This window comes from Amorphotheca resinae (genome assembly GCF_003019875.1).
Source record: "Amorphotheca resinae ATCC 22711 unplaced genomic scaffold M430scaffold_5, whole genome shotgun sequence".
In the NCBI taxonomy this organism is placed as follows: domain Eukaryota; kingdom Fungi; phylum Ascomycota; class Leotiomycetes; order Helotiales; family Amorphothecaceae; genus Amorphotheca; species Amorphotheca resinae.
In genome coordinates, this window is record NW_020194475.1 from 1,433,029 (window position 1) to 1,460,399 (window position 27,371).

Here is a 27,371-nt window from a genome sequence, read left to right on the forward strand (position 1 = left end):
AGTCCCACGAGCAAGAAGGGGTCCTTTCCGGAGTGGCAGTAGGCCATTTGCGGGATGGCGCCGGGAGTAGACGGCCGGACGGCAAGTGCCGCCCCTTTCATTCAAATCACCATCCTCCGTGTGCTGCACTCTCGATCGTTATTGGCCTCACTACGAGAAGTAATTGAAGTTCTTGAAGCCTCCTACATCCCACATGACTCGAGCGGCTGTGGCTTTTCCAGAGTATTGAGACAGTAACGATCTGCAATATCAGTTGGTCCGGAAGGGCGGGAGTTCAGAGGTTCGAGAACCTCAAGATTCAGGGGTTAGGAGGACTGGCTGAGATGCCTTTCAGTGCGTCCAAGTGTGATTCAGGATTCAGCCCTTCCACCTCAGGGTCCCCGAATATTTAAATGCCTCCTCAATATATCACACAGTATACATATACGAGGTCATATGCATATACCCTGATGATATCTATTAGTATTCCCTTGTATCCAAACCGAAGGCAACCCCAACAGAACTCGACCTTCCAGAAGCCCATTTTCTCCGCACGCACACCCACGGCTTAAGCCCCATATAGGCACCACGTTGTATGGGGGACTAAGAGGAAGAGTTTCACGTGTTTCGAGCAGACCTTGAATTGCTATTGGTGGGCGCCGTTCTCACGTCCTCCCATTGGCCATTTCCCGCCATGAGGAGATTCGCAGCAGCCTTACAGCCTTACTAGATCTTCCCGAGCCTCGGCTTGAGCGTCAGCCTTACGGACATCGTGCCCCTTGAGGGTTCAACCAGAAACCTCTGTCCACATTCTCTCTCCAATGCGCAACAAATATCCCAATTCCCTCCATCACTTCCATCGCACCACTCAATCGGGACTCCAGCAACCCTCCCACCCTATATCCCCTTCGCCGCATCCTCTCCTCCCCCCGGCCCTCCCTCCTAGGTAGCCCCTCACCATGGCGCCCCAACTCACGCCCCAGCATTTCCTGGTCAGCACTCCGCAGCCCTACATCGCGCACGTCGAAATCAACCGGCCGAGCAAGATGAACGCCTTCTTTGAAGCCATGTGGCTCGAACTGAAACAGATCATCGACGCGCTCTCCACCGACCCCGACATCCGCGTCGTCGTCCTTTCCGGCGCCGGCCCCAAGGCCTTCACCGCAGGCCTGGACGTCGAAGCCGCGAGCCAGAGCGTGCTCTTCAACGGCTCGTCCGACCCTGCCAGGAACGCCGTCGCTATCCGGCGCTATGTCCAGGAATTCCAAGATGCCATCTCCAGCATTGAGAGATGTGAAAAACGTGCGCCTCCTCCCCCCTTCCCCCCCCCCCTTCCTCCTTTTCCCCTGAATCCCTCGCGAGGAAAGAAAGAAAGCTGCGATATAAATAGATAGATAGATAGATACTGATGGATTGATGCCCTACACAGCCGTCATCTGCGTCCTGCACGGCTACTCCCTCGGTCTCGCGCTCGACATGTCAACCTGCGCCGACATCCGCATCTGCAGCGCCGACGCCAAGTTCGCCGTCAAAGAAGTCGACATCGGGCTCGCCGCCGACATCGGGACGCTCGCGCGGCTGCCCAAAGTCGTCGGCAGCCTGTCATGGGTGAAAGACGTCTCGCTCTCGGCGCGCATCTTCGGCGCCGAGGAGGCCCTGCGCGTCGGCTTCGTCAGCCGCGTTTTGGAGTCCAAGGAGAAGGCGCTCGAGGCCGCCATGCAGATGGCCCAGGTGCTGGCGTCCAAGAGCCCCGTGGCGGTGCAGGGTACCAAGGAGTTGCTGAATCATGCGCGGGATCATAGCGTGGCGGACAACCTGAGATATACGGGCGTTTGGAACTCGGCCGCGGTGCAGACGAGTGATGTGGAAAGGGCTCTGAAGTCGGGCCTGAAGAAGACGAAACCCAGATTTGAGAAGCTTTGATGATATTATGGTCGATAGGTAGATTTTCTTCTTTCTTAGTGAGAGCCTGGATGAGTTTATGTGGAAATGAATACTGTAATATGTTGCGAGTCTTGCTTCCTGTGGTTTATTTGTAGTCAGACTGTCTGATTTCTTCAGTCTGTATTCCATACATCTCGTAGAAATCCCCTCTGCTCGGCTTACAAGTCGATCGGGGAAAGCAGAAGCTCCTATTCAACTGCCACGTCCTCAAGTTCTACGATGCACCCACTACCGCCATAAAAAAGTACAACCGTTCTGTACTCATAGGATCGATCATTGATCGTGGGTGTTCAGACCACCATCAGAGGGAAGTTGTGTTCAACTCACGGCTACAAAGCCTACATCTCTCATTCTCGGGTATATACAAACAAAAACTCGCCTCTCCCTCATATCACGGCCTACCCTCCTTCCTAAACCGTTTCCTTCTTCTCATAAGTCGAGCTCTCGCCGCTTCCCGGTTCCGCATGTATATTCTCGACGCCCGTGGCGGAGGGTTTGGCGCCGGCGCCCGACACCACGCTGTGGGAGCGCACGACGTGGTCTTCGGTCTGCTCGTAGTCGATCAGCAGCTCGCCGTTCTTGCCGTAGCGCTGCGGCTCGTTCTTGGCGACGGAGACGACGTCAAACCAGCCTTTGGTCTTGCGGAAGATGGTGTCGATCTCTTCGAGTGAGCGATAGGCGGTTTCGGGGTAGAAGAAGTAGACTACCGGGAAGATGAATGCGTTGCTGTGAGGCGTTAGCATATGTGGTTTGGATGGATGGAAAGAGGGGGAAGTGATGTGGAGAGTGGATGAGAGTGAAAAGGGATTGTGAGTGAAGAGTGGATGGAAACTCACATAACGGCAAATATGATATACGTCTTGTATCCGATAGAGGAGAACGATACGGGGGTAACCATGACGACCATGAAATTGAAGATCCAGTTGGCGCTGGTTGAAAGACCGTTCGACGGTGCTCGAACTCTCAGTGGAACGATCTCAGCGGGATAGAGCCCTAGAGACGTTAGAGACTCTTGCCTAGGATGAAGTGGGGGAAGCGGGACTCACAAGTCATTCCTAACCATCCAATAGCAAAAAACGTGTTGAAAACGAACAGGAATACTGCAGCAACAATTCCGGGTTTGTCGCCCCCTTTATTGTTTTGGGACATGTAATCCATTCCAGCCAGGATTGCCATTGACCCAGCCATGCCTGCAGCGCCAAAGAGCATGAGAGGGCGACGACCGAACTTCTCAATGGTATAGACGGCAACCCACGATGCCATGAAGTATTCCGTTCCGTTGCACGCGGCAATAATTCGAGACGTCACGTCTCCAAGGCCGATGTACGTCTGGTAGATGGTCGTGGCGTAATAAGTAATCAAGTTGATGCCGGAAATTTGCTGGAAGACCTGGTTCACGTAACCCAAGACAACGCGATGGAAATTCCTCTCGGGGCCCATAGTGAACAGATCTCTCCAGCGGACGCCCTTCATTTCGAGGACGGTATCTTTGATCTCGGTAAACTCGGTGAGGACGAGATGATCATCGACGGGGAGATCAGCAAGCGAAGAGATGACCGTAAGAGCCTCGTCTTCCTTGCCCATCAGGATTAGCCAGCGAGGTGACTCTGGAAGCTCCATAATGACTGTAAGCAGAAAAAGAGCAAAGACGATCTGGAAGGCGAGGGGGAAACGCCACGAGACGGTGTTTGGTTCGAGCCAGGAAAACGCAAAGTCGATCCAGTAACTTAAACAGATGCCACCCGTAATCATGGCTCCTTCGATCATAACCATCTTGCCTCGTTTATGACTCTGATATTAGATTAGCTTTTCTGGTCTTGAGAGACGGGATCTAGTCTGGGCGTCCAACCTTTGAGGTTTCCGAAGCCCACGTCGGCACTGTTGAAGTATTGAAACCATTCCCAAAACCGGTGACAAGTCGCTGCAGTTATTGTCAGTCTTGAGATCAGCTTAAAGGCATAGGGAGACTCTCGTACCCCAACAATCAAATGCGGGAGAGAAAAGGCGGTACACTGCAGGATAGCGCCAATAACCATGATAGAAGACCCTAGGAAGATCATCTTTCTTCGCCCAAGAAGATCGCCAATGAAGATTGTGATGACCGCACCAAGGAAACAGCCAAGATTATAACTTGCGACTGTAATGCCTTGAATGGTAGTAACATGATTGTCTTTGGGATGAGCGACGACGTTGATTTCTGGAAAGGTCTTGACAAAGCTCGGGAGAGTCAAGAGCCCCGACATCACACCTTGGCTAGATAGTCCGGAAATCAGCAATCGCTAAGGTAACCAGCACACAAGGAAGTCTGTGGAACATGATTTGATGAGCGGCTAGCTACGTTGCTCTCACATTGGGAGATGTCCCAAGAGCGAAATATATATTTATTCTCTGCTCATAAAGCGATTCTGAAGACGAAGTTTTAACTTCACGGGGATGCTCACTCATAGCCAAAAAGACTATTCATCATTAGCCACGCTCGTTAGGTTGGGTTTGTATGTATGGTGAGGGCCTACAAGAAATCGATACCGGCAACCATACCCACGACGAGGTTCAGCCTGTTGCCCCGCAGGCCAAAATACCTGGAAGCCCCAAACATGGTGGGCGTCTGTCGAATGTGTGGTCTAGAGATGGTGATTTGTGATTGACAACGATAACCCGATGCTTCAATGGACGGGAAAAGAGACCCCTATGCCAAAACAAAGCCGATTTTAACAGACCAACATCGAAAAAAGAGAATCCGAACACTGGCCGAGGAGGAGGCGCGTATTTATTCCTGGCGCCGGGTGTAGCTATGTATGAAGGAAGGGAATACTCGAAGGTTGCCATGGCGCTTGCAATGATCAACAGCGTTAGGCGGGTGTCGATCTCCTGTCCGGACATGAATCCAAGTCGAAGTGTGACGGCGGAGTGTTGTTGTTGTTGTTGTACTATGGACAGGACAGTAAGCTGCTCCCGGGATGAAGTCCGGGGGTGGCTCCAGTATTACTCCAGGATTCGTCAAACCATGACGGGACTACTGTAGGTGACTGCTTACCCGTATAATACTAGTATAATCCCGTAAATCGAATCTGAGACCGGCGAGCTGCGGGTGAGAGATGGCCGAGATGGCCGTCCCTGCTCGTGCAGGCTTTTGGGCACCTAAGGCATTTTCCTACCTGGTTCAGTAAAATACAAAATAATACGAAATAATCATACGGAAATACAGTAAAACAGTAATAAAGTCAGAGTGGGCGGGCACCCCGGGGTAATGGCCGAGTTGTGGAGAAGCATGGAGACCCCAGCCCCCCGCCATCGGATTACCCAAAGTGGTCAGCCGTGGCTGCACGACCCTATGCGGGGAGGCTCGAAGAGGACCGCAAGCCACGGGAAACAGAGATGTGGCTGGTATCAGGTATATTTCTCCTCATCGTACGATTACCTTATAGGTAGTTATACAGCTCTGTCGCATCCTGTCATCTGGCGCCGGACAGAGCCTTGTCCTCTGACGTCATCGTGGGCCGTCTCCCCCTTCTCAGCCCTCCACAGCTTGACAGGGTCTTTACGTGAATCGGGTTTCATCAGGAATGCCCGGCGTGTCGCGGGGTGGCACACTCGGCATTCCCAGAAGGGGCACTCCACGGCGCCTTGAGCCTCGCTCCCGTTCAATGACAACTTTGACAGGACTTCCCTCGTGCTATGCCACACTTTGCATTCGCATATCAGACCTCTTTGTCTTTGGCAGTCCGTGGCCCTGGGTCCAATTGATGCATTTCTGCTTCTCGCTATCATTACAGAGCCGCGCCTGATAACCGACACACCAAGCTATGCACAGCAACGGCTAAGCGCATTCCCTCTCCCCCAAGAACTGGCTGCCCTGAACAAGGAGGTCATCGGAATTTCACTCTTCCACGCCCCACCCACTCTTCACTTCTTCCCTTTCCCTTTCGCCTTGGCCTTGCCCTTCTTCGGCTTGGCATCTTCCTCCGGATCCTCGTCGTCATCGTCATCCTCCTCCGCTCCCTTGCTCGCCTTCTTCTTCGGGCCGGCCTTCTTCCCAGCCGCTGCCTTCTTGGCTTTCGGCTGCTTGATGTACTTGTCCTTCGCAAGGTCGACATCGTCATCGTCACCCTCCTTGGGCTCGGACACAACTAGCTCTTCGTCTTCCTCTTCAAAGGCTTCTTCGAGATCAGGCACAGCCTTCGCCACGTGCGCTGGGGCTACGACGTTGCTGGCCTTCATGAAAGGCAGAGGATGTGACCGAGCGTTGTAACTAAATAAGTTGTTAGCCTTGCTTTCCCGACGTGTGTGACTTCTACTTACGCTCTGGTGAAGCTGGCCTTTGTCTGGGTTTCCAGATTCACCCCTTCTTGATCCTGTGGCCCTAGGCCAAGCTCCATGATATAGTCAAAGTCATCTCTCGTCAAGAAGTAGCTGTCCATCAAATCAATGACCTCCTCTACGCAAGACTTTCCTTCCACCTCAAGCCTCCTGATTAACTGCGACCAGAGAGCAGGGAGATACTGTTGACGGATTTCATGACGATCACCAGATGATCGGAGACGCATATGTGACTGTATCTCCTTGACATACCGAGTGAGCTTGCCCATCTTGCTGTTGTTGCCCAGCCATTGGGTGAAGGATGTCCCACCGACCATTTGCCCGGAGACGAAGCTGGCGGGTCGCACAGTGCTGAAGACCGCGTGAGTCGGCATAAGACTCCACTGTTGCTGTGAGCCATGGATCATACGATCAACCAAGTCTCCATCACTAATGCTCTCAGCGGCCTGGTCTGCAAGTCGCAGTGCTTTCAAGCTCTGTTCTCTGGCAGAGCCTGCACCATTGGCTAGGATTGGCTTCGTCTTGAGATAATTCTCTTGAATCATTAAGTAACTCATCTCGTGGTCATTGAAATAGAGCTCAATCTTGTCGTTAAGGGTCGATTTACTAGATGGAGCAAACATGCCACCTCCCAAGAGCTTTTGACAGATATCCCAGGGCTTCAGAACCACATGTTTCTCCCAAGCCTTTGACATGGCCTTACCTTGATCATAATCCATGGCGTCTTGATCGAGCTTCGCGGTGGAGATCATGTTGATAATTTGCCGAATGTCTTTGTTACTACCTTCAATGAGAGCATCGATAACATTTACTGGAAGCTTGAGACCCTCTCGAAGGCATATAGTCGCAATACGAGAACGGACCTGTTCTGTCGTTGGTCGCTTGAAGGGAATTTCGAAGGCAACGTGATCGAAGGGCTTCATCTTTGGAAGCCTTCGTTCATTGCAGATCAGAATCATAGGTATATCTGTCTTTTTGCACACTTTGGCCAGTGCCCCGACACCACCTCGGTCACCAGCAGACATTCCGTCTACCTCATCCATAATCAAGACGATTTTCTTCTTGCTCTGGTCGACAGCCTTGCCAGCCCCTGAAAAGTACCCGAGAAGCGAGTTATTATCCAGCACTTCGTTCAGGCCGGACTCGACCAATTTCTTGCTTCGTGTGTCGCTGGCATTACTTTCTAGGATATCAAAACCCGAAAGCTTAGCAGCAAGGTGTGCGGCAGTGGTTTTTCCAATGCCAGGCGGTCCGTGAATGATAATTGCTCGATAGCCGCCAGATCCATCAGGTCCTCTTTTCTGGAAGTTGTACTTGCGCGACTTGTGCCAATTTTTCAGCCAGTTTTGTATCTTCTCGACTTGGCCTTTGTTGCCACAAATCTGGTTCATCATTGTCGGGGCGTACTTGGTTGTCCATAGCTGAGACGTCGAGGGAACTTGGCGTGTAGGCGCAGGAGCTGAATGACCCTTCAACGCAGCTTGTCTTTGGGCCTCCTTTGCAGCCTTCTCGGCCTCGTTGGCCTTTCTCCGCTCCTCTCTTTCCATCTCCTCGGCTTCTTTCCTAATTTTTTCCTCTTCCGCCTTCTTCTTCTCCATGCTTTTCTCAGCAGCTTTCCCGTCTCCACCATTAGCAGGCAGCCTTTTAATGAGCTCAAACAATCCATCCTCGTTGATGGTCTTAATCTTCATTTCACTGATTTTCCTCAGTTTACTAGGTCCTGCATCTGAACCGAGAACAACGTAGCTTGTTTTACTACTTGGTGCACCGGTAACTTTTCCTCCATAACGTTTCACAAGCTCCTGGCCTTCTTCTCTGGAAATTGACTCTAGCAGACCCGTGAATACGAAAGTCAAGCCGGCCAAGCAATTCTCTTCGCCGACAGGTATCTCCTTCGAGCCTGCTGAAGGGGGTGGCCCTGCATTTCCTCCGCCCCCTTGTGCCTTTCTCCAATCAAATTTCGCATCGGAGTCTTTCGGCGGTGGAGTGGGTGGCCGAACTGTAGGAATACTGTCCAGGATTGCTTGTATTCCGGTGCTTTCGGGAACGTTTTCCTTTTTGGCTGGAGGACGGGCTTTCTTTGCAGGTGGCTGTTTGGCAGATTTGACAGGTGGTTTGAAATCATCAGCTTCGTCATCCGAATCCAAGTCAACAGACTTTCGCTTCTTGCCTGTCTTTGAAGGCCCTTTAACTGGATTGTCGAGAGACATAGCATCATCATCCGCCACAAAAGACTGATCCGCGTAGACGTCCTTCATTTCGACATCCGCGTTCTTCTTGGACGATGCTAGCTTGCTCTTGGACGTTGTCTTCTTCGGCTTCGGTAGGGTCTCTTCATCACTGTTGATTTCAATATAACCATCCTCTTTCCGCTTTCCCCCCGTCCTGAAATCTGCGGCAAAAATATCATCACCAGCATCTTCATCGTCATCCAGGAATGCGTCATCGTCATTATCCGGATGCTCAGCGTATGAGGTTGTGGGCTTCTTCCGAGTAGACGATCTATTTTGTAATTCGACAGCGGGTTGAGTCTTCGATTTTGTAGGCGTTGACTTCGGTGGCTTAGGCTTGCTGCTGGATGCAAAGTAATCTGCAGTGGTAGTTTCCTCTCCTTTGGGCGAATCCTTCCTAAGCCAAGGTATTAATTAAGTGTCCACAAAGAGCGAATGGCTAGCATTACATGGGTTTCTTCGGCGCTGTCTTCTTCGGAGTGGATTTCTTGACCCTAGCAAGACTTTAGTATGTATTATCAGGCTCCAAGTTCGGTCTGGTCACTGACGCTGGCTCGTCGTCATCACTGTCATCTATGATCTTGCGACTTTCTGCATGATTTCAGCGCACGAAATTATCACATTTAGGGCCTCAGAGCTTCTTACTGCTTCTCTTCTTCTTAGGATCATCTTCCTTCTTAGTCTCCTTCTCCCGTATGGGAGTAGAGACCTTGCCCCCGAAAAAGTTCCTGATATCTGTAGGCATACTGGTCGGGTGATGAGAAATCGTGATCCTCTAAAAGATTGTGACAAGCTAAGTTCGAATCTAATCCTGGTACAATACAGTCTCTTGGGTTTAGGAAGAGGCCATCATTGCAGAATTATTCTGTTCTGTTCTGCACTGCCAGACGATCTCGAGGTGGTGGTGATGAACGCGATTTCTAGACGCGAGAACGCGAGTAGGCATGTAAAGTGATTTATGACTGAGGCAACAACCAGGCAGCAACACTGGAGAGAGCTCGACATTTCTTGAAGCTTGGGTACAACTACAACAAGATCATCACCATCATGACTCTTCGATATATCCCGAGCCTTGCGGCTCAGTTCGAAAGGCTATCGATGGCCACGACTCCCATTCGGCCGATAAGTGCTCTCGCCACGCCTTTGTTCAGCAACAGAGCCTTGCCTGCGAAAAATGCTGCCTCCACCTCCAGACGCCCATTCTCAAGTACAGCCGCCAATGCTGGAAATTGGCTGTTGCCCACAATGCCAGAAAAGAAGAGGTCACGTAAAGGTCGCCCTCGTGTGCCAACGGGCGGTTCAGCTCGAGGTACAACCATGGTATGGGGCGATTACGGTCTACGGATGAAAGATCACCACCGTCGTGTCAGCGCATCTCAGCTGAAGATTGGAGAGGATGCAATCAAGGTCCGATTAAAGGGAATGCGGTATCGTTTGTACAAAAGAGTTTGCGCCAACATTGGTGTGTATAGTAGCGGTAATGAGGTATGCCGGGAATCATTATATGGAGTCGTGACCCTTCCTAACCAATTCTCTTTAGGTCCGTATGGGTAAAGGGAAAGGTACTTTCGATCACTGGGCATCCAGAATTGCTGTCAGCAAAATTATTTTCGAATTGAAGGGCGACATACACGAGCAGGTTGCCCGAGATGCATTTCGATTAGCGGCAAACAAGATGCCTGGTAATTATCCCACCAGCGCATTTCTATTATCAAAGTATCACTAATCTGGACCTTGCAGGCATGTACGAATTTGTCAAGAAGGATGATCCACCTGTTGTTGGCATTACAAAACTGGATGGGATTACGCTGGAGGAGTTGAAGAGACCTAGAAGAAAGACTCCTCTGGGTTCAATACCCCCGGGCTCGACAGCTGAAACAATGTCAAGTTCGACGTCTGCGTCTGTGTCGCCAGACGCATAGTCATATATGTATATTATAACGTTTTCATACGTCCTTGTACAATGTATGATAGCAAGCTCTCAAAACTTAGCACGCGTTGGCCAGGTACTGCTCAAAGAAATAAGTATCACTTTCATACTCCATATAGCAAAAAGCTCGGGAGATTGAGGCCTTGAAGAACGGATTCAACAATCTAGGAGACAATTTTTACTTGATTCGGGACGATGCAGATTCCCAATATATTATGATATGAAGCAGTTCTTATGAAGAAACATGGCCTGGATTTCTCTCCGAAAGCCTTCCCTCTGAAAGCCCCAACTCCCAATGCCTTGTCTTGATATGCATGCCCATATTTCAAGTCAACGCCATACCTCTGTATACTCCTTTAAATACCCCCCTAGTCTGACCCAGAATCATCCGCTGGCTGTTGCGTTTCTTTGAGAGCCTGTGATCGAAAGTCAGCCTTGTCACTATACTGTTTCGGGAGCGTAATACTTACATCCTCTAGCCGCGCCTTTAACATGGACATCATGTTCTCCTTGATGACGAGTGTCTGATCATCTAACTCCTCTACGATATAGGCGTGTTCCTCGCTGTCTATCTTGACAATGATAGATTTGATCGAGGGGTCGCACTCCACGAGAACGCCTAGCTTGTCAGCATTTGTCTGCAGATTACAAACTGCCCCAGCAAGAAGACAACATACCTCGAATAGCTCGAGGCATGTTAAGTTTACAGGTCTCTTCTTGTTCTCAAAGATGGCACGTTTTGAGTCTCGTGACTTGCATCGATAAGACTGCGCGGACAAGGTTCGGATTTTCCCACCGTACTCCGTAAGATGTGGAGGAGGATTGATATGATATGATTGGCGAACGTGACTTCCTCCGTTGTCGAATAGGACGAAGTCAAGATTCCACGATCAAGATCAAGCTTCTTGCACCCGGGAGACTCGGACTTTAGGAAAACAATCTAGGATCGATGTTGGGTCATTGAGGCTTTAGCATTGATTCCTTCGACCATTTGCTTGTCTATTATGCAGCAATTATTGCACCACGCAAGTGCACAACCGAGATAACGCGTCGTATCTACACCAGAGATTGGCACTCGTTGCCAACTCTCTCGTTCTTGCACACATGCGGGGATGAGGCCGTGTAGCTCTTGAGCAAGACATTGTTCGTTCTTCCAAGAGCTACCGACTGCCCTTTCTTCCTTTTCCAATTCTCAAAATGGCCTCTCGCCGGCCAAGAAGTTCATGTCGGTGTGCGAGATCCAGCCTACTTCTCTTCCTGTCGACGATCCTACCTACTCCCTCCTTTGCGCAACTCACCAGCTCCTTGCCTGCAAGTACCCAATCTCTTACAACACTCTCGACATCGACAACTCCTCCTGTAGAGTCCACAACCTCCTCACATCCCGCTACGCTCACGCAATCGCGTCCTACGACAGGTCCCCCGGTACCTAGGAGTGCGCCCTCAGGAGATTCCCATGTTGCCGATTACTACTTCCTGATAGTGGCAGCGGTTGCTGCTGTGGTCTGCTGCGCCATCTTATACATTAGCCGGAGGAAGAGACGAAAAGCTGCACTAGCACGTAGTGACGGTCAACGTGCTCTGGCTCGGGACGTCGAAGGTTGGAGATCGCGATTCGGAGTGGGAAGAGTTAGCGGCAGTAGCAACGGAATACATGACATTGGGAGGGAAGAAGGGCTTGATGAGAGGGGTGAAGCTCCACCACCCTACGCGCCTGTGTCGAAGCCACCGAGTATTGGGAGTGAGGAAATACGCAGGCCGAGCTTAAGTCACGCCCCAGAAGGGGTGGTTGAGCTGAGGAGGATGAGTGGAGAAGCAAACCCCCCGGGTTATCATGAGCACCCGAATCGGATGTCGGAAGAAGGGTCTGCTGGAATAACCAGACCGGATACAGCTGTTACGGCCTCTGAGAGGGTTGGTTCCATGAGAAGGCTGATGAGCAACACAGGAAGCTCGTTTTATGCTTGATTTTCTAGGCGTATTGGATTAGAGCGGAATTTGCGTTTTGAACAGCGTTTAGCATTATATGGACGGTTTGACACGGGACTAGAGAGTGGTATGTTTGGGAAACCACCTAGCAAGGATACGAAGGATGATCCGAAGGAATCAATTTGTATAAAACGAAATATGATATAATCTCTATCCAAACCCGAGTCCTCAATATTCAACTATACCTCCTTGTCAATAAGGTAGGCTTGTTTCCAAGAATGTCATCAATCTCGTTCATTATGTCGGGAGTCAACTTTTCCACTGCAACTAGAGCCTTCACGCTGTCATAAACCTGCTCCGGACGACTGGCCCCGGTGATTGCTGAGCTAACATTCTTGTTCTTCAAGACCCAAGCCATAGCCAGCGTAGCTTGTGAAATCTCGAGTCTATCCGCAATCGGCTTGAGCTTCGCAACGACCTCGATATCCTTCTTCCAACTTTCATCCCCGACACGTTTGTTCATATTCTTGACGAAGTCATCATCGCTGGACCCTAATCTAGAATCTTTTGGGATGCCTTCATTATATTTCCCTGTCAAGATTCCAATCTTCAAAGGACTGAAGATTGTAAGGCCAAGCCCGATTTCCTCGTACAGGCGTTCATATTCCTTCTCAACCTTTTCTCGGGCGAGCATATTGTATTGAGGTTGCTCCATCAAAGGGCCAATCAGTCCCAGCTTATCAGCATAGCGCCATGCTGACGATATTTCTTCCGCAGTCCATTCAGACGTTCCCCAGTAGAACGCTTTACCCGTATTGATAATATGGTTGAAAGCACGTACCGTCTCTTCTATAGGCGTGTTTCGGTCAGGCCTATGAGCGTAGATTAAATCTACGTATTTGAGACCCAGGCGTTCGAGAGAAGCATCCACTCCTTCGATGATATGCTTTCGCGAGAGACCGACGTTGTTGACCGGATTTTCCCCGTTGGCACTGCCCCAGTAAATCTGTGTTTCCCGGTCAACTATTATCTATGCATAAGTCTTTATAGAACATCGGTGAGATACCTTCGTTGAGATTACCAGATCGTTACGTTTCCAGCCAAACTTCCTTATAGCTTCGCCCATGACTCTCTCAGATTCTCCTCCAGCGTAACCCTCAGCACAATCGAAGAAGTTGATTCCGACATCATAGGCTGCTTTCATGCAGGCAAATGTGTTTTCTGTTGCTGGTCATTATGACGCAATATTCAGTCTGAAAAATCCATGTACCTTTTTCAACGTGTCCTCCGTAAGTTAGCCATCCCCCCAAAGAGATAGCTGATACTTGAAGTCCGGAACGACCGAGAAATCTATACTCCATCTTGGGAAGTCCGGGTGGTGGAGACATCATGAGATGCTGGATTTCCTTGTCCTTTTGAATGAGAGAGATATATATGAGAAATATCAATGACGAATCAGAATATATTTTCTGCTCCTTACCAAAGAGCAAAAGGGAAGGAGAGGAGCTTTCAACTTATATCGCAACGATAATGGGATTCCCAAGTGGGCTAGCATGAGAGCACGACATCTTGACATTTGATGCAAACATGGAATATCGGAGAGAGATACTCCGCGTCCACGCAGGGGACCACGTATACCCCGCACTAAACCTTATATGAAAGATATCTTGGTAAGATATTCGTCGGGTGCCTGGTCTTACATAATCCTCACAAAGATGGAAAGTTCCAACGACACGTCTCCGGAAGGTCAGACGGACAATGAATGGCCTTCAAATATCTATACATTGCTTCTAAGGACTCTCTTGTCAGCAACGGCAGATTAAATAGAGTTTTTCTTCTGTCATACCATCTCCATACTAACCGAAATCTTCAACTCGGTGAAAACCATAAAGCTATGGCGGTTTTCTTGACTATTTTCTGCCATGAAGGTTTTGCTGGTAGAGGAATCCCATCGGAATGGACCATCTTAATCTGCATTGGTCCCTCGAGTGAGGCTCCGAGCACGTTGCCTGCAGTAACGTTGCTGCCGTACCAACAGGCTATGAACATCCATCGTCGAACGCTGCTCAGAGATCAAGGGATGTAACCAATACCTGTCCTGGTCAATCAACTTCAGTAATCCTTTTCTCGGTCCTGATTGATAACAAATCATATCAGTAGTACTAGAGGAATGAACGACTTTTCAATTAACGAGAAGTCTTTGAATTCCATGTGGTGTTTCCAATTTCCGTAGTATCGAGTTCTAAGCGCTGTCAAACGACCAGCACCCCTCTTGGATACAGCTTTGGGGAGTAGGGGAGCGCGTATCCGGGACCAGGTGTTGTACTGCGCTCTGTGGTTATTATCTATGTTGATGCAGAAGGTTTTAGCGTGTTTGTACTTCCCGTGGGATGCTTCCTTTGTCCTAACGTCTTTACTTCCCAGTTGCTCATGAAGATCTAAGGGCACTCTTTTAAAAATAGTAGAACAAGGAGCCTTGGGATTTTCTCAACTCATCGTAACGACTGGGATGTTCATAGTGTCTCCTATACGGACCAGAAGACGGCCGAAGAGGATTCAACTATTCCTTTTTAAGGATCAATCTGGAATCTTAGACTGAGATTCCGCGGGTGCGTACAGGGACACGAGGCCAGGTTCCGACTCCTCAATAAGGCTTGTACAGAGTGTGATGTTGAGGCTATTTCCGGGATGGACTTGCAATTCCTTTCAGATAACTTGCTCTCCAAGACACGGTGGAAAGGCTGTGTAAGCTCAAAGGAAGGATATTACAAAGACATCAAACAGCAAGATCGTCGCCCAGACGATATCGTGGTGAAAGGGAGCTGATTACGTCGTCGGCGCGGCGACGATGTCGTTCAGAAAAGCACATGCCCTCGCTTCGAGTATTTTGAGTATAAAGCCCAGCTTCTCTCCCACCAACCTTCCACTTCTTTCCCACACCATTTTGATCAACACCAAGATCTCGAGTTGTGATCTTACGAGCCCTTCGTGGACTCGACCCTGAATATCAACCTTCAACGGTAAGTGTACACACACTCCTTTTTGTCTTGTTTCCATCCCCGCGCGCTTTTCCTCGCAAACATCAACAACGTCGTTGAAGAATCCAAGTTGAGGTTGGTGCAATACACCGCGGTCAATACTCCTCACTCCATCTTCCAAACTGTATCTGTCTACTTAATGTACTTGGTGCCGGCTCTGCTGTTTATTAAGGCCTCGGTCTATAGCGGGTCAGTCCACAACGCATCGGTCTGCCACATCTCTCGAGCGTGTTTCGCGTTTCGCCGCGCAAACAACTTTGTATCATCTTCATTTCATCTTCTTCCCTCTTTACACTTTCTCCTCTAAGTCATCAATCCCCATCTCTGGCTTTCGTCTTCCCACTCTTTTCTCTCCCCAAGTTCTCTTTGGACTGTGGGGCTTGGGCTTATCTCGAAGTCGAAGTCGAAGTCGAAGTCAATCTTCTTGGACATTTCGATCTAGAGATCTGCCAATCCCGCAGTGATTTCTTCTTTTACTGACCCGCACGTTTTAAGCATAGATCTGAAACCCAAACGATACACGTGAAATCCAAGATGTCTTGGGACAACGCCGAAGGCGGTGGTGGTGACTGGGGTGCCGGCACTACTACCAACGATTTGAACGACGGTCCTGCTACCAACAACTTTGACGGAAGCGCGACTGCTTATGATGATGGCTTAGGTGCCGGTCTTGGTGCCGGTCTAGGTGCTGGCTTTGGTGGTGGCAATGGCGGCGGCTGCTTCAACTGTGGGGAGGATGGGTAAGTCAACTTCTCCGAGCTGATACAAGCGTATAAATCTGACATGGCGAGTAGTCACAACAAGGCAGACTGCCCCAACCCAAGCAAGCCACGCGCTTGTTTCAATTGTGGTGAAGAAGGGTACGTATTCCCGCAATCATGTCCAAAAATATCATCTAATAGACTTCTATAGTCATTCCAAGGCTGAATGCACCAACCCAGCTGTTCCCCGTGAGTTTACTGGCACTTGTCGTCTTTGCGAGCAGCAGGGACACCGAGCATCTGAATGCCCCACTGCTCCCCCTAAGATCTGCAACAACTGCAAGGAAGAAGGTAGGAATTCTTTTCCCGGCAAGCTTCCGAATGATGTTAACAAAATCGTCTTTCAGGTCATACTGCTTTGGAGTGCAAGAACCCTCGCAAGATTGATCGTAGCAATATCCCTGATGTCCCTGGTGAGGTCTCTTGGGCCGAACTCAAGGTTGCCGCCAAGGAGCGTGACCTGGACGACATTAAGGAGGCAGTTTTGAAGTTCATCAAGGCTACACCCGATGTAACCTATGTCCAACTCGAGAAGGCCTTCCGCAACCAGAATATTAACGTCTACTTGATCGCTATCGAGAAGGAACTTGCCTTGACTTACACCAACATGGACATCCAGGGAAACATGGACAAGAAGTATTCTGTGTCCTGGCGTCTGTCCCCCAATCATCAACGTCCGAAGGAGAAGGACCTCTGGCCAGCAACCCCTGAGGAAAACCTGGCTCGCCTTGCAGATGCTGGTGAGCCTATTGACCGGGGCCTACCCAAGTGCAACAACTGTGACAAGCTAGGTCATACTTCCAAGGGCTGTCCTGAGGAGAAACAAGAGGTCATTGGCCGTGCCCAAGTAAAGTGCTTCAATTGTGAGGAGATTGGACATCGTGTACGCGACTGTACGTCAGACCCTTTCCTGCTCATGGATATAAGCTGATCATCTCGCTCTAGGTCCTAACCCTCGTCCTGACCGGTTTGCTTGCCGTAACTGCAAGAAATCAGGCCACAGCGCCAAGGAGTGCCCCGAGCCTCGTTCCGCAGAGGGCGTTGAGTGCAAGAAGTGTGGTGAGAGTATGCAAATCTCTTCATTCTCCCCTTGGATCCCAGTCATTGACATATCTCTAGTTGGTCACTTTGCAAAGGATTGTCCCACAGGCGGTGGTGGTGGTGGCGGCTGCCGTAACTGCGGTAACGATGGCCATATTGCAAAGGAGTGTCCCGAGCCGCGTAAGATGATCTGCCGTAACTGTGATGGTGAAGGTCACATCTCAAAGGAGTGCCCTAAGCCTCGTGATTGTAGGTGTGATCCTGTCCTACAGAGTTTAAATGAAGCTAACAACCTCGCAGATTCTCGTGTCCAGTGTCAAAACTGTAAGGAGAGTAAGCATTCCCCTCAACTCTGAACGTCGAAGAGAGGGTGCTGATTGTTTCAAATAGTGGGACACACCAAGATTCGTTGCACAAAGCCTCCTGTCGAGGATGGAGATGCTGGTGATGCCGGTGCTTCATACGGTGCTGGCCCTTCATATGGTGGTGGCGGTTCTGTTCAGCCTGCTGCTCCAGACACTAATGAATTTGATAAATATGCTGACCTTTTCACGAACTATAGCGGTGGTGGTGGTGTTGATGCTTCCGCTTCGGCTCCTGTTGCTGCCGGTGCTTGGGCAACCCAGGGCGATGATGCTCCAGCTCCTGCTGCTACTGGTGGTTGGAGTCACTCTGGTGGAGACAATTGGTAAATTGTCATACACTTGCTTTGCCATAACATTCGTCCGACAGGGTCTTCAGATTCGACGGCGTGTATTGACATGAAGCGTATGGTTGAGAACTGGGGATGCATCATGCTTTCATGCACTTGATAGCTAGATACCTAGTATTCAAATTTACTGTAGATATTGTGGATATTGCGACACCATTGGTACTTAAAGGTAACAGGGAGAGAAGGGAAGAAATGAGTTCTTCCTCGCGGGGGGGGGGGGGGGGGGTTGCTAGGGCTGCTGTTGTTAGGGGTTGGACTAGGATTTCGAAGCTGAATCATTTATTATGGCACTTTATTTATTGCTCATGAGGTTCCAAGAGAATGCTGTGCAGCTTTTATCCAAGCTTTAGCAACAAGCTCTGAACAAGTTATACCCGTCATCAGAGCCAAGACAAGAAAATCTGCTTAAATCTCATAAGACCAGCTCCCTAGTCCCCTTGAGGACGGATGCTTGAGGAGTGCCTGAATAGTGCCTTAAGGCAACACAGTGTTCTTTTAACACTTTAGTTCTTTTAACCTTCTTGTATTAATAGACAGCAACTTCTAGTTCTCAAATCAAGAAATTGAGACTCTCTGAATATCCGTCTAACACTAGCTATGAGGCCACGACAACTCCGCTCCTTCAAACAGCCTCCGATTGTTTCTCCCGCTGCACGACCTCCTCCTCATGAATCACCTCCCCCTGATGCTCAGCCACGACATCCCCCTTCTCCCGAATCTCGCGCGCTCTCCGCTCCAGATCCGCCGCGTAATTCGCTTGATAAGCCTTCTTGTCGTGGAAGGGGACGAGGAACGGCGCGTTCGTGAACAGGTAGTTCATCTCTTCAAGTGGCAGTCTGGCGGTCTCGGGAAGGAAGAGATAGAAGGTTAGTGCGTTGGTGAAGTTGCAGATTATGAAGAGGTAGTAGTATCGGTAGCCTATGTTGGTCATTGCGGTATCTGTGTAAAATGTCAGCTGCTGTTCAGTTGGGAGATGGTAGCTGCGCTGCAGAATCATCTGAACCAGCGGTTTTGATCAAGCTTAAGTGAAAATCCGCAATGGTGACGATACCCAGGAGGATGAAACTAACCTGTAACTTGACCAATAAGTGTGTTGAAGGCAAAGGAGACCATTGTAGCGATTGAGACCCCTTTTGCTCGAGTGCGGGTGTCAAATATCTCGGCAGGGATAATCCAAGTCAAGGGGCCGCAGGAGGCGGAGAAAGAGAAGTTGTAAAGCCAAGTCCTGCAGCTTATTAGATTTTATTCTAGGGAAAGTTTGACATCACGCTTACATGACAATGAAACCCCAAGATGCTGCGTCGTTGTGGGTAGATCCCGGCGGAAACTGCGCTGTAATTACTGTCAGTTCCTGGGAATCTGATCCTGGACAAAGAGGAGGTTTACATACCAATCAAGACGCAAGCAATGAGGAAGAAAACCTATTTGGGTCACTTTGTTAGCATGCACAACAACGGATATATTCCGAGGGCATAGGTATTATACCATATTGAAAAGATTTCCAATGATCAGCGGCCATCTTCTTCCAAGTCTATCAATAAGCAAGAGGCAGCAGGCTTCCCCAAGAAGTGCAATAATGTTATTGATAGCTTGGTATTTCAGAGCGTTGGACCCAGTGATTCCAATCTGTCCATAGATCGTCACAGAATAGTATTGGATTGCGGATACACCGGTCATCTGAGCCGAAGCCTGCAGAGTGCAAGCTATGAGCAAGCGTCGGAAAGAGGGCTTGTGAGTAAATAGATCTAGATATGATTTTGCTTCATGTTCGTGTTCGTGCGTAATGCTCTCCTGGATTTGGTCGAATTCGGCCCTGACCCATGGATCGTCCTCGTTGCCATGAGAGTGAAGGCGAGCCAGAGTTGACAGACCTTCGTCGGGTTTACCGTGATCAATGAGCCAACTAGTGGAAATAATATTAGTTACTACTATGGAAAACTGGAAACTATTGACGTACCGTGGACTCTCGGGAAAGAGGAATATAAGTGCCGCTGCGGAGCTGGTTAGTCGTGGATTCGAAGCTTGAATTCGCCTGGGTGATTATACCTAGTCCAACAGCTGGTAGCATCTGGAGCCCTAGTGGAAGACGCCATTGAGCTGTTGAATGCAACCCGATATAAGTACCGTAGCTGACCCATCCTGCGACGAAAGATCCAATCCCTAACATGAACTGTTGCAGGGCAGTGACCGTGCCTCGAATGGAAGGGTGCGCAATCTCTGACCTATTCATAAAAGTCAGATGTACATCCCTTGACCAATGATTGAAATGATTTTGACAAGAGGTTCGAAGCCGCGTCATATATAATTCCTGAAAGATAGACATCTACTAATAGCTTTCTTGCATCTCAAATTCTGCTTCCGGAATATTGGGCACAATTGTTGAGCGTATCTCAGAATTCGAGCAGGAAAGTTTGCTCAGGGTATACATACTGATATACTGGTACGATCATGACCAAAAACCCGACGCCAAGGCCCGCGAGCCAACGGCCAGCCCAAAGGTAATTCAGATTCTGTGCACCGGTCTGGAAGCCCCCACCAAGGAGGTAGATCATGCATCCAATAATGATGGCTGTGAATAATGTCAGCAATGAGACTCCTCGAAAGGATAAAGGTAGAGTCTGGACTATCTCTCCTAGCATCACATTGCGTATCTCAGAAGTGAAGAAAAGAGGGAAATCCTGGGGATGAAATCCTGGGGATACCTACTCCATCTTCGTCCCAGCTTATCTCCACACGGCCCTGCTAGCCCTGCTCCACAGAACGCCCCGCCGGTGAAGAACGAGACGACAATTCCACTGACAACTCATTAACTTTATGCACTTAGGGTATGAAGTATGCTGTAGGAGCTTACGTCTGTGTCGAGGTTGGATTTTTGAAGTAGCTATTGAATGAGGATGATGCGATGACTTCAGCAACGACACCTTTTATGCTCTGACTTAGCTATTCATTTCTCAAGGAGAAAAGAACATGTTATATATCGAGGCATCTTACCAAGATCATATCCAAAGAGGACGGAGCCCAGAGAGGCGAACACGCCCACTAGGAACTAGAGAAACACAATTAGAGAACTTCCAGGCTCGCAGAAAAAGACAAAACATGCCTGGTACAATTTTGGATTGAGCACCATTTTAGTAATTGACGAGGAGATGTGCGATCAAGAAGGAGCTCGAGGAGCATGGCCAGGCCTCCCACTGGGAAGAACTGACATCTTATACCACGTGGAGAAGCAATCATCTCCACTGGAGAAGGCTAGAACCCCGGATTTGACATGCGGGGGAAACTCCAGTCCAGACATCAGATCCGACCAGGGGGCTATCTCGTTCGGCCCCAGAATAGTGGGATCCCATACGACAGGAGGAGGAGAGGCTTGTACGGATCGCTCATTGGAGCGCATCCTCGAAGCCATAGCGGGTGAAGCGACGAGCCATAGCTCTCCCCATAGCTTTCTCCTCTATTATCAGGAAGGAGACCTCGGGATGGAACGCAGCGCTTGCAAACACGGTGGAATAATTAACAACTAGTTCCGTCGAACAATGCCGTCTTGAAAGTTCGCTTGTCCACGTCCGATACCAACGATATGCGCGCCAATCAGCTATTGAGCACCAACATGGGGAGAACATCGTCCCATGGTGCGGAGGCGAACTTCTGCTCAGAGTAGGTCTAGCCTCCGAGAGGAGGGCAACGACCGCAAGAATGGCGTGGAACGCGGGGTCTTGAAATTTCATCAGGTCGACTTTGTTGACTTTGAGCTTCATGAATCTTCGAGAATTCAGGCGATCACTCAAAACACACTGACTGAAGATGACGACTTTTACGAGAATCCCAGAGGACGAGACGCCTTCAATCAATGTAGATGTTTCTAGGAGGTTGTCAAAGATTGGTACTGTAGCCTTCGACTTTTGTTGAAAGACGATACACAGTTACTGACTTTCGCACAGATCCAAATATCTATGGAGGTTTCACCGAGTGAGTCCAGTTCATTATAGTCAAGTGTCTTGTTGCGATGATATAGGCTGGGGTCAATAGTTTGATCACACGTGCTCCTCTACTTAGAATCAGCTTCCCTTCTCACAATTTTGGATCTTTCCGAAAGCCAGCGAGAAGCAAAGAAGAAAGAGGAACCTGAGACTCCCGTCCTTTTTGAAGGAGATCCTGATGTACTTCAAATTCTGGAAATGGTCGACCACTCTATTTGATTAAGTTGTCCCTTCCTATTTCTTCTCGGCTGATTGTTGGACGTCAGGCATATGGGCCGCTGCATCTATGGAGGCATCTACGACCCAGGAAACCCTCTCTCAGATTCCAATGGGTATCGCAAGGATGTCCTCTCAGCTCTCCGAGAGCTGGATATCCCCGTGATTCGGTACCCAGGAGGGAACTTCGTTGCTACCTACCATTGGCAAGATGGTGTTGGACCAAAGGAAAACCGACCAGCTCGGCCAGAGCTTGCGTGGCTTGGGACAGAGACCAACGAGTTCGGTACGTTATCTTTGAAAGAGATTCGATCTCAAACTAGCCACTGATATATGTCTAGGCACGGACGAATTCATGCATTGGCTGGAAGTTCTCAGTGAAGGGCGGGAAAAACGAGTAGAGCCTTATTTCTGTCTGAATTTTGGGACAGGTACTCTTGATGAAGCTCTGGCTTGGGTTGAGTATTGCAATGGTACCAGAAATACTTACTATGCCAATCTGAGGAGAAAGCATGGGAGGGAAGAGCCATATAACATCAAGTATTGGGCTCTGGGAAACGAGGTGACATCCAGAATCCCATAGGACAAGGCAGTTCGAGCTAACAGTCTCAGATGTGGGGACCATGACAAGTCGGCCAAATGACCGCAGAGGATTATGCAAAGCAAGCTGCACAATGGGCCAAGGCTCTCAAGTTACTTGACCCAAGTCTGTGCTTGATCCTCTGCGGAGAGACCGGCCATTCATCCTGGGACCATGAGGTTCTCAAGGCGTGTATTCCGTATGTCGACATGCATAGCATCCACATTTACACCTGCTCGAACGACCATGTTCCCAACGCCGTGGCTCCACTCTCCGCAGAACGAGCCATCGAGACTGCCGCGGCCCTTATTGACATCGCCCGGATCGAGAACAAGATCCCGCCCAGTGTCGCCCCAACGAAGATCTGCTTCGATGAATGGAATGTCTGGGATCCGGTCCGTGCCCCGGGCGAGCAGGGAGCCGAGGAGCTGTACACGCTTTCTGACGCCCTGGCAGTGGGGGTCTGGTTGAATGTGTTCGTCAGGCAGAGTAAATGGGTGGGTATGGCCAACATTGCGCAGACCGTCAATGTTATCAGCCCCTTGATGACAACTAAGAATGGGATTGTCAAGCAAGCTACGTGGTGGCCCCTGTTGCTCTTTAGCAAATACATGAGGGGCTGGACCGTAGGGGTGCACGTCAAGGGCGGGGCATATGATGGAGTGACGCAGCCGGCCTGGCTCCAGGGAGTCTTGGAACAAGGAGCAAGCTGGCTGGATGCCAGTGCTTCCGTCAACGAGGATGGGGTGGTAAGCCTGGTAGTTGTCAATATCAACGAGACTCGAGACTATGAAGTTGATCTGACAGGTGTGGGGAATGCCACGGTCTATACCGTGTCTGGACCTAGTGTCAAAGCTGTGAATGCGGATGGGAAGGAGGAGGTTGGCGTGACGGAGACGAAGTGGGACGGCCAGGGGAAATTCAAGTTCGCCAAGCACTCGATGACGATGCTGAGATGGCAGACCGGGCAGAAGGTTAAGGATGTGTCGAAGGGGGATGGTCTCCGATTAGACACCAGGAAGATGGCATGGGAGTGAAGTGCGCCAACTGCAGAATTTTAGATATATAAATTGTTGGGTCCTTTGTATACGCCCTTGAGTAAATAAAATGAATCTTCGTTGAAGCCCAAAAGTAATTGGAGGTCACGTCTGCGGAGTGATGCGTGATGGGCTTGACCCTCTCAATATTGAGGTGCAACGTAGATGCTTGAAACTGGAAAAGATGCTTTGCCGTTAAACGCTTGTTTTGAAAAGATACTCTTGCACGAAACTAAAGAGCCTCCGATGCTCAGACACTTGTATATAAGGCCGTACCTCGGTAACGACTGGACGTGTTCAATCAGTGGTATTGCTTTCCTAAAATAGATGCACAGTTATTGAAACAACCTATGATCCTGGGTATCCTAATCGTCTGCTACTTTACAGTGTGTTAACAAGAGTCTATGAGACTGCTGGCCTCAATATCATGAATCGATAGCCCATTCTTCTCGGCATTTCCTCCCACTTAGATTTGAGTTTGAATTTCTCTCAGATCACCAACACGTTGTCCAATCATAGCCACTGGTTCGCCAGCGTCCTCGTTGCGCTCCGCGACAGTTGAGGCGAACCGAACCGATTCTGCCTGGCTTTCTTTCGTGGCGCGGCGATTATTTTTGTGCGACACTGAATTTGTGTCGTCGTTAATATCTCAGGTCCGTTGAAATAAAATCCCCCGGCGTGCTGAAAATCGTGAGATGGTGTCAAGCAAGTCCTACGATGCATGGTATCATCGTTGGAAATTGATCACAGCCAGCTATACTCGGTCAGCCTGTGAAACAGAAACTTAATCCTATACGTACCAGGCTGTTAACTCCGTATGTAAGTTTCTGACCATCCGCATCCCAACACAAGCAGTGCTGGTCCTCATCGGGTGCAGAGTCGTGCGATTGCGGTGTTTGCCAACCTAATTCATCTCCCCGAATCCAGCTCGCCCGAGGCAAGTTCACATCATCAGTCTTCCAAATCAGGACGCGCTCACTAGTAGCTCCAGCAATAAAGCTGCCGTCAGGTGTGAATGCTAAAGCAACCACCCCCGACCCCATAGTCATTGAGCATTTCGATTTGTTTTCTGACGAGCGTGCATTCCATATGCTTATAGCACCATCTTCGCCAGCTGATGCTAATAGTCGTTCTGCAACATCGCTCAAGACTGCAGGAGTCTGCATAGGCTGCCAGACCAGAGATGTAATTACTCCCTGATGAGCATTAAAGGAATGGCATTGGCCGTCCTGGTCCCAGATCTATGCATGTGTCAGTAAAGTATTATTGAATAATAACCAAAAACCTACATCGATCATGCCCGTATCACTGGCAGTAGCAAGAAGTCGGGAATGCCAATCAAAGGCGACCTTCGACAGAGCATGGCCTTCGCGAGTTTCATACTTTCGGACGTGGGAGATTGCACCATCAACACAGTGAAACGCTTGGAGCATATCACCGCCGCAAAGGACGAATTCCTCGTTGCTCGTCCAGACAGCATCCAGGGGTTGCTCTATCAGAATATGTTGCGACAAAGAGTACTGTAAAGACTCTTGGGTAGCCAGAGACATCACCGTGATGAGAGTGCCATCCGACTCGGGAGATAGGGCAAGGAGGAGACTGTTGGAGGGATTCCAGCGCAAGCAAATGATGGGAGATTCGAAGGCATTGAAAGAAGCGACCGAGACGCCATCGGTATTCCACACCTGGACCTTTGCGGTTCCATCATCAATGGGCTCGCTGGAAACAGCGATATATTGGCCATTAGACGTCCAGGCCAACCCGGTTGCGGTAGTGGTGGCCGCAACCCCTTCATCCAGGAGATTGTGGTGAGGCGGAAAGACGCGGGCCTGGCCCGCCTGTGCGCCCTGTTCCGGATCGGTTGCCGTAGTTTTGCCGCTACGCGAAAACATCCACATCCGTGCTAGCGCATCGGTTCCCGCCGCGGCCAAGATCGTCGGGTCTCGAGGATTCCACTCGCACTGCAACAGGATACCCGAGGATGCATCGCCGGCGAGATCGAGAAATGTCGTGTCGGTGCTGAGATCAGATACTTTTTCCACCTGAGTGCCCCTCTCCGGGCCAATCGTGGCGGCAACCGGGGATGGGAGCTGCTCGGGCGACGGATAGGCGTTCCCGTCCACATTCTGCTCGTCATCAACGTCCATGGGGGATTTAGGAGTAGACTCGAAACCATTTTCATAGCCGTTGCTGAGTCGCGGTCTCTTGGCCGGGCCATTGCCGGTGCCAGTGGCATCACTGTTGCCATTACTGTTGACTTGGGGCTGCTCATCCTCGAGCTGACGTTTTCGGACATTTTCCAGGTCCTCCTCGCCAATTTCTGGGCGAGGCTGCTGTAGCGTCAAGGGCCCGAAGAAGCCAGCGACGGGCTCGTCAACAACATCACGAGTTACCTGGGAGAAGGCGTCAGTTCGAGAGGGGACATGGCCAAGATTAGCTGAGCCATCATGGATTGTTACATACCCGCGCAGTCTCCCTCTCAGCAGCGTGGTACAGCAGACCTTTGTTCAGGATCGAGACTAGTGCATGATTTGTGACGTGGGGCGCAAATGGCAGCTGCTGCGGATCTTGAAGGTTCCACTCCTTCTGAAGGCGAAGAGCCGTGTCTTGGTAATCTAGAACTCCAAATCAGTCTTCCACGAGGGCGTCCCTCAGATGCTGCGTTGGTCTACCCACCTGATTCTACGAGATACCTGTGCAGTGAGAATGTGCCGTTAGCGAAACACCATCCCATGCGTACCTGGGAGGCCCAGAAGGCGACTCAGATCAGGAGGAGACACATACCGCCAGATTAAATAATTGAGCTTGTCGGAGTCCAACGCTTCCTTCATCATCGCGGCGCTGGGGGGAGGGGAGCGGACAGGGCGACGCGATGCAGGGAGACGGGGGGGGCTGGAGTGGGGGCTGAACACGTTACAATAGGGTTCGGGACGGGGAGAAGACGTTGGAGTTGATGGCGATGCGATGTGGTCTCCGGAGGGGAGTTGGGAATTGGAGATGAAGAAGGGAGAGTCAAAAACGAAAGGTAAGTTGAAGGGTTGATTTCGTTTCGGGCGATGGGTGTGGGCACTTGTAACTTGTGGGGACAGCAAGCGGCAGGCCTCCGCGCAAAGCCAAGACCAGGGAAGGGGAGTGGCGTAGTAATGACTTTGATAGGGCAGGCCAGGAATGTTGTCGAGTGTCCAGTATCGAGTGCCCAGCGGCCAATCCAGTTGTCCAGGCGTCCAGGTCCAGGAGCGCAGGAGTCAACGACGACGCCCAGGCGTGGTACAGCGAACACTGTGCACAACAGCCCACGAGCCCAAGAATCCAGGAGGCCAGGGGGCCCTGGATTTGCGCGGTACTGTACGAAGGAACTCCGATGGTGCAGGCGGAACAGCCGGTGTGGGTGTGGGTTTTGCGCTGGAATCGTCGTAGTGTGTACCGTGGGTGTGTGGGATTGCGCTGCTCGGCTTCTTAGACCTGCTAGGCCGATTAGCGCCCACACGCCGCCAGGGTGATCGACGCCCTGTGTGTTATGTGTTGTGATTTTGACGGCCGCGATGACACAGTCGGTGTTGATTGTTGTTATTGCTATATTACCGCTCCCGCCGCCCGCCTAGTTCTTGCTTCCTGCTCCTGTTTATTGGGGGCCCGTTCGTGTGGCGGCGATCCTGGCGATGCTCCTATATACTGTATC

The 27,371-nt window shown here is 50.2% G+C and overlaps 11 protein-coding genes across 11 annotated transcripts; 5 read left to right on the forward strand and 6 right to left on the reverse strand.

Moving 5' to 3' along the window:
* Positions 1-938: 938 nt before the first annotated feature.
* On the forward strand, positions 939-1,902 carry M430DRAFT_50144 (hypothetical protein; the record flags this gene model as incomplete). Its single annotated transcript, XM_024868120.1, has 2 exons — positions 939-1,281; positions 1,409-1,902. The coding sequence occupies 2 exons, from the start codon at positions 939-941 to the stop codon at positions 1,900-1,902; spliced, it is 837 nt and encodes a 278-aa protein (XP_024721753.1).
* A 317-nt stretch (positions 1,903-2,219) lies between these two features.
* M430DRAFT_58311 (hypothetical protein) lies at positions 2,220-4,713 on the reverse strand. The gene is made up of 7 exons (XM_024868721.1): positions 4,437-4,713; positions 4,365-4,379; positions 3,900-4,176; positions 3,773-3,844; positions 2,970-3,714; positions 2,760-2,916; positions 2,220-2,649 (listed from the first exon to the last, which is right to left on the reverse strand). Exons 1-7 carry the CDS (start codon positions 4,517-4,519, stop codon positions 2,334-2,336), a joined length of 1,665 nt encoding a protein of 554 aa, XP_024721754.1. The 5' UTR covers positions 4,520-4,713; the 3' UTR covers positions 2,220-2,333.
* Positions 4,714-5,826: 1,113 nt separating this feature from the next.
* On the reverse strand, positions 5,827-9,216 carry M430DRAFT_27527 (hypothetical protein; the record flags this gene model as incomplete). The annotated part of the gene is made up of 5 exons (XM_024865640.1): positions 5,827-6,172; positions 6,223-8,868; positions 8,921-8,965; positions 9,020-9,062; positions 9,117-9,216. 5 exons carry the CDS (start codon positions 9,214-9,216, stop codon positions 5,827-5,829), a joined length of 3,180 nt encoding a protein of 1,059 aa, XP_024721755.1.
* Positions 9,217-9,518: 302 nt separating this feature from the next.
* Positions 9,519-10,393, forward strand: M430DRAFT_50147 (hypothetical protein; the record flags this gene model as incomplete). Its single annotated transcript, XM_024868121.1, has 3 exons — positions 9,519-9,956; positions 10,012-10,153; positions 10,212-10,393. The coding sequence occupies 3 exons, from the start codon at positions 9,519-9,521 to the stop codon at positions 10,391-10,393; spliced, it is 762 nt and encodes a 253-aa protein (XP_024721756.1).
* A 376-nt stretch (positions 10,394-10,769) lies between these two features.
* M430DRAFT_50148 (hypothetical protein) lies at positions 10,770-11,097 on the reverse strand (the record flags this gene model as incomplete). The annotated part of the gene is made up of 3 exons (XM_024868122.1): positions 10,770-10,817; positions 10,872-11,020; positions 11,079-11,097. The coding sequence occupies 3 exons, from the start codon at positions 11,095-11,097 to the stop codon at positions 10,770-10,772; spliced, it is 216 nt and encodes a 71-aa protein (XP_024721757.1).
* A 216-nt stretch (positions 11,098-11,313) lies between these two features.
* On the forward strand, positions 11,314-12,789 carry M430DRAFT_34748 (hypothetical protein). The gene has a single exon (XM_024866608.1). The coding sequence runs from the start codon at positions 11,599-11,601 to the stop codon at positions 12,367-12,369; it is 771 nt and encodes a 256-aa protein (XP_024721758.1). The 5' UTR covers positions 11,314-11,598; the 3' UTR covers positions 12,370-12,789.
* M430DRAFT_100622 (hypothetical protein) lies at positions 12,566-13,721 on the reverse strand (the record flags this gene model as incomplete). Its single annotated transcript, XM_024860649.1, has 3 exons — positions 12,566-13,336; positions 13,397-13,551; positions 13,601-13,721. 3 exons carry the CDS (start codon positions 13,719-13,721, stop codon positions 12,566-12,568), a joined length of 1,047 nt encoding a protein of 348 aa, XP_024721759.1.
* A 3,578-nt stretch (positions 13,722-17,299) lies between these two features.
* M430DRAFT_234573 (hypothetical protein) lies at positions 17,300-18,004 on the forward strand. The gene is made up of 2 exons (XM_024864906.1): positions 17,300-17,503; positions 17,561-18,004. Exons 1-2 carry the CDS (start codon positions 17,356-17,358, stop codon positions 17,860-17,862), a joined length of 450 nt encoding a protein of 149 aa, XP_024721760.1. The 5' UTR covers positions 17,300-17,355; the 3' UTR covers positions 17,863-18,004.
* Positions 18,005-18,396: 392 nt separating this feature from the next.
* M430DRAFT_120301 (hypothetical protein) lies at positions 18,397-21,123 on the reverse strand. Its single transcript, XM_024861773.1, has 12 exons — positions 20,983-21,123; positions 20,874-20,928; positions 20,734-20,803; positions 20,589-20,677; positions 20,313-20,451; positions 19,929-20,104; positions 19,840-19,873; positions 19,368-19,785; positions 19,273-19,303; positions 19,157-19,214; positions 18,953-19,107; positions 18,397-18,821 (listed from the first exon to the last, which is right to left on the reverse strand). Exons 1-12 carry the CDS (start codon positions 21,007-21,009, stop codon positions 18,505-18,507), a joined length of 1,569 nt encoding a protein of 522 aa, XP_024721761.1. The 5' UTR covers positions 21,010-21,123; the 3' UTR covers positions 18,397-18,504.
* Positions 21,124-21,683: 560 nt separating this feature from the next.
* Positions 21,684-23,692, forward strand: M430DRAFT_50153 (glycoside hydrolase family 51 protein; the record flags this gene model as incomplete). Its single annotated transcript, XM_024868123.1, has 5 exons — positions 21,684-21,762; positions 21,821-21,848; positions 22,126-22,361; positions 22,417-22,637; positions 22,727-23,692. The coding sequence occupies 5 exons, from the start codon at positions 21,684-21,686 to the stop codon at positions 23,690-23,692; spliced, it is 1,530 nt and encodes a 509-aa protein (XP_024721762.1).
* Positions 23,693-24,219: 527 nt separating this feature from the next.
* M430DRAFT_234588 (hypothetical protein) lies at positions 24,220-26,637 on the reverse strand. Its single transcript, XM_024864908.1, has 6 exons — positions 26,477-26,637; positions 26,369-26,385; positions 26,156-26,307; positions 24,982-26,085; positions 24,493-24,933; positions 24,220-24,446 (listed from the first exon to the last, which is right to left on the reverse strand). Exons 1-6 carry the CDS (start codon positions 26,524-26,526, stop codon positions 24,420-24,422), a joined length of 1,791 nt encoding a protein of 596 aa, XP_024721763.1. The 5' UTR covers positions 26,527-26,637; the 3' UTR covers positions 24,220-24,419.
* Between the last annotated feature and the right edge of the window lie 734 nt (positions 26,638-27,371).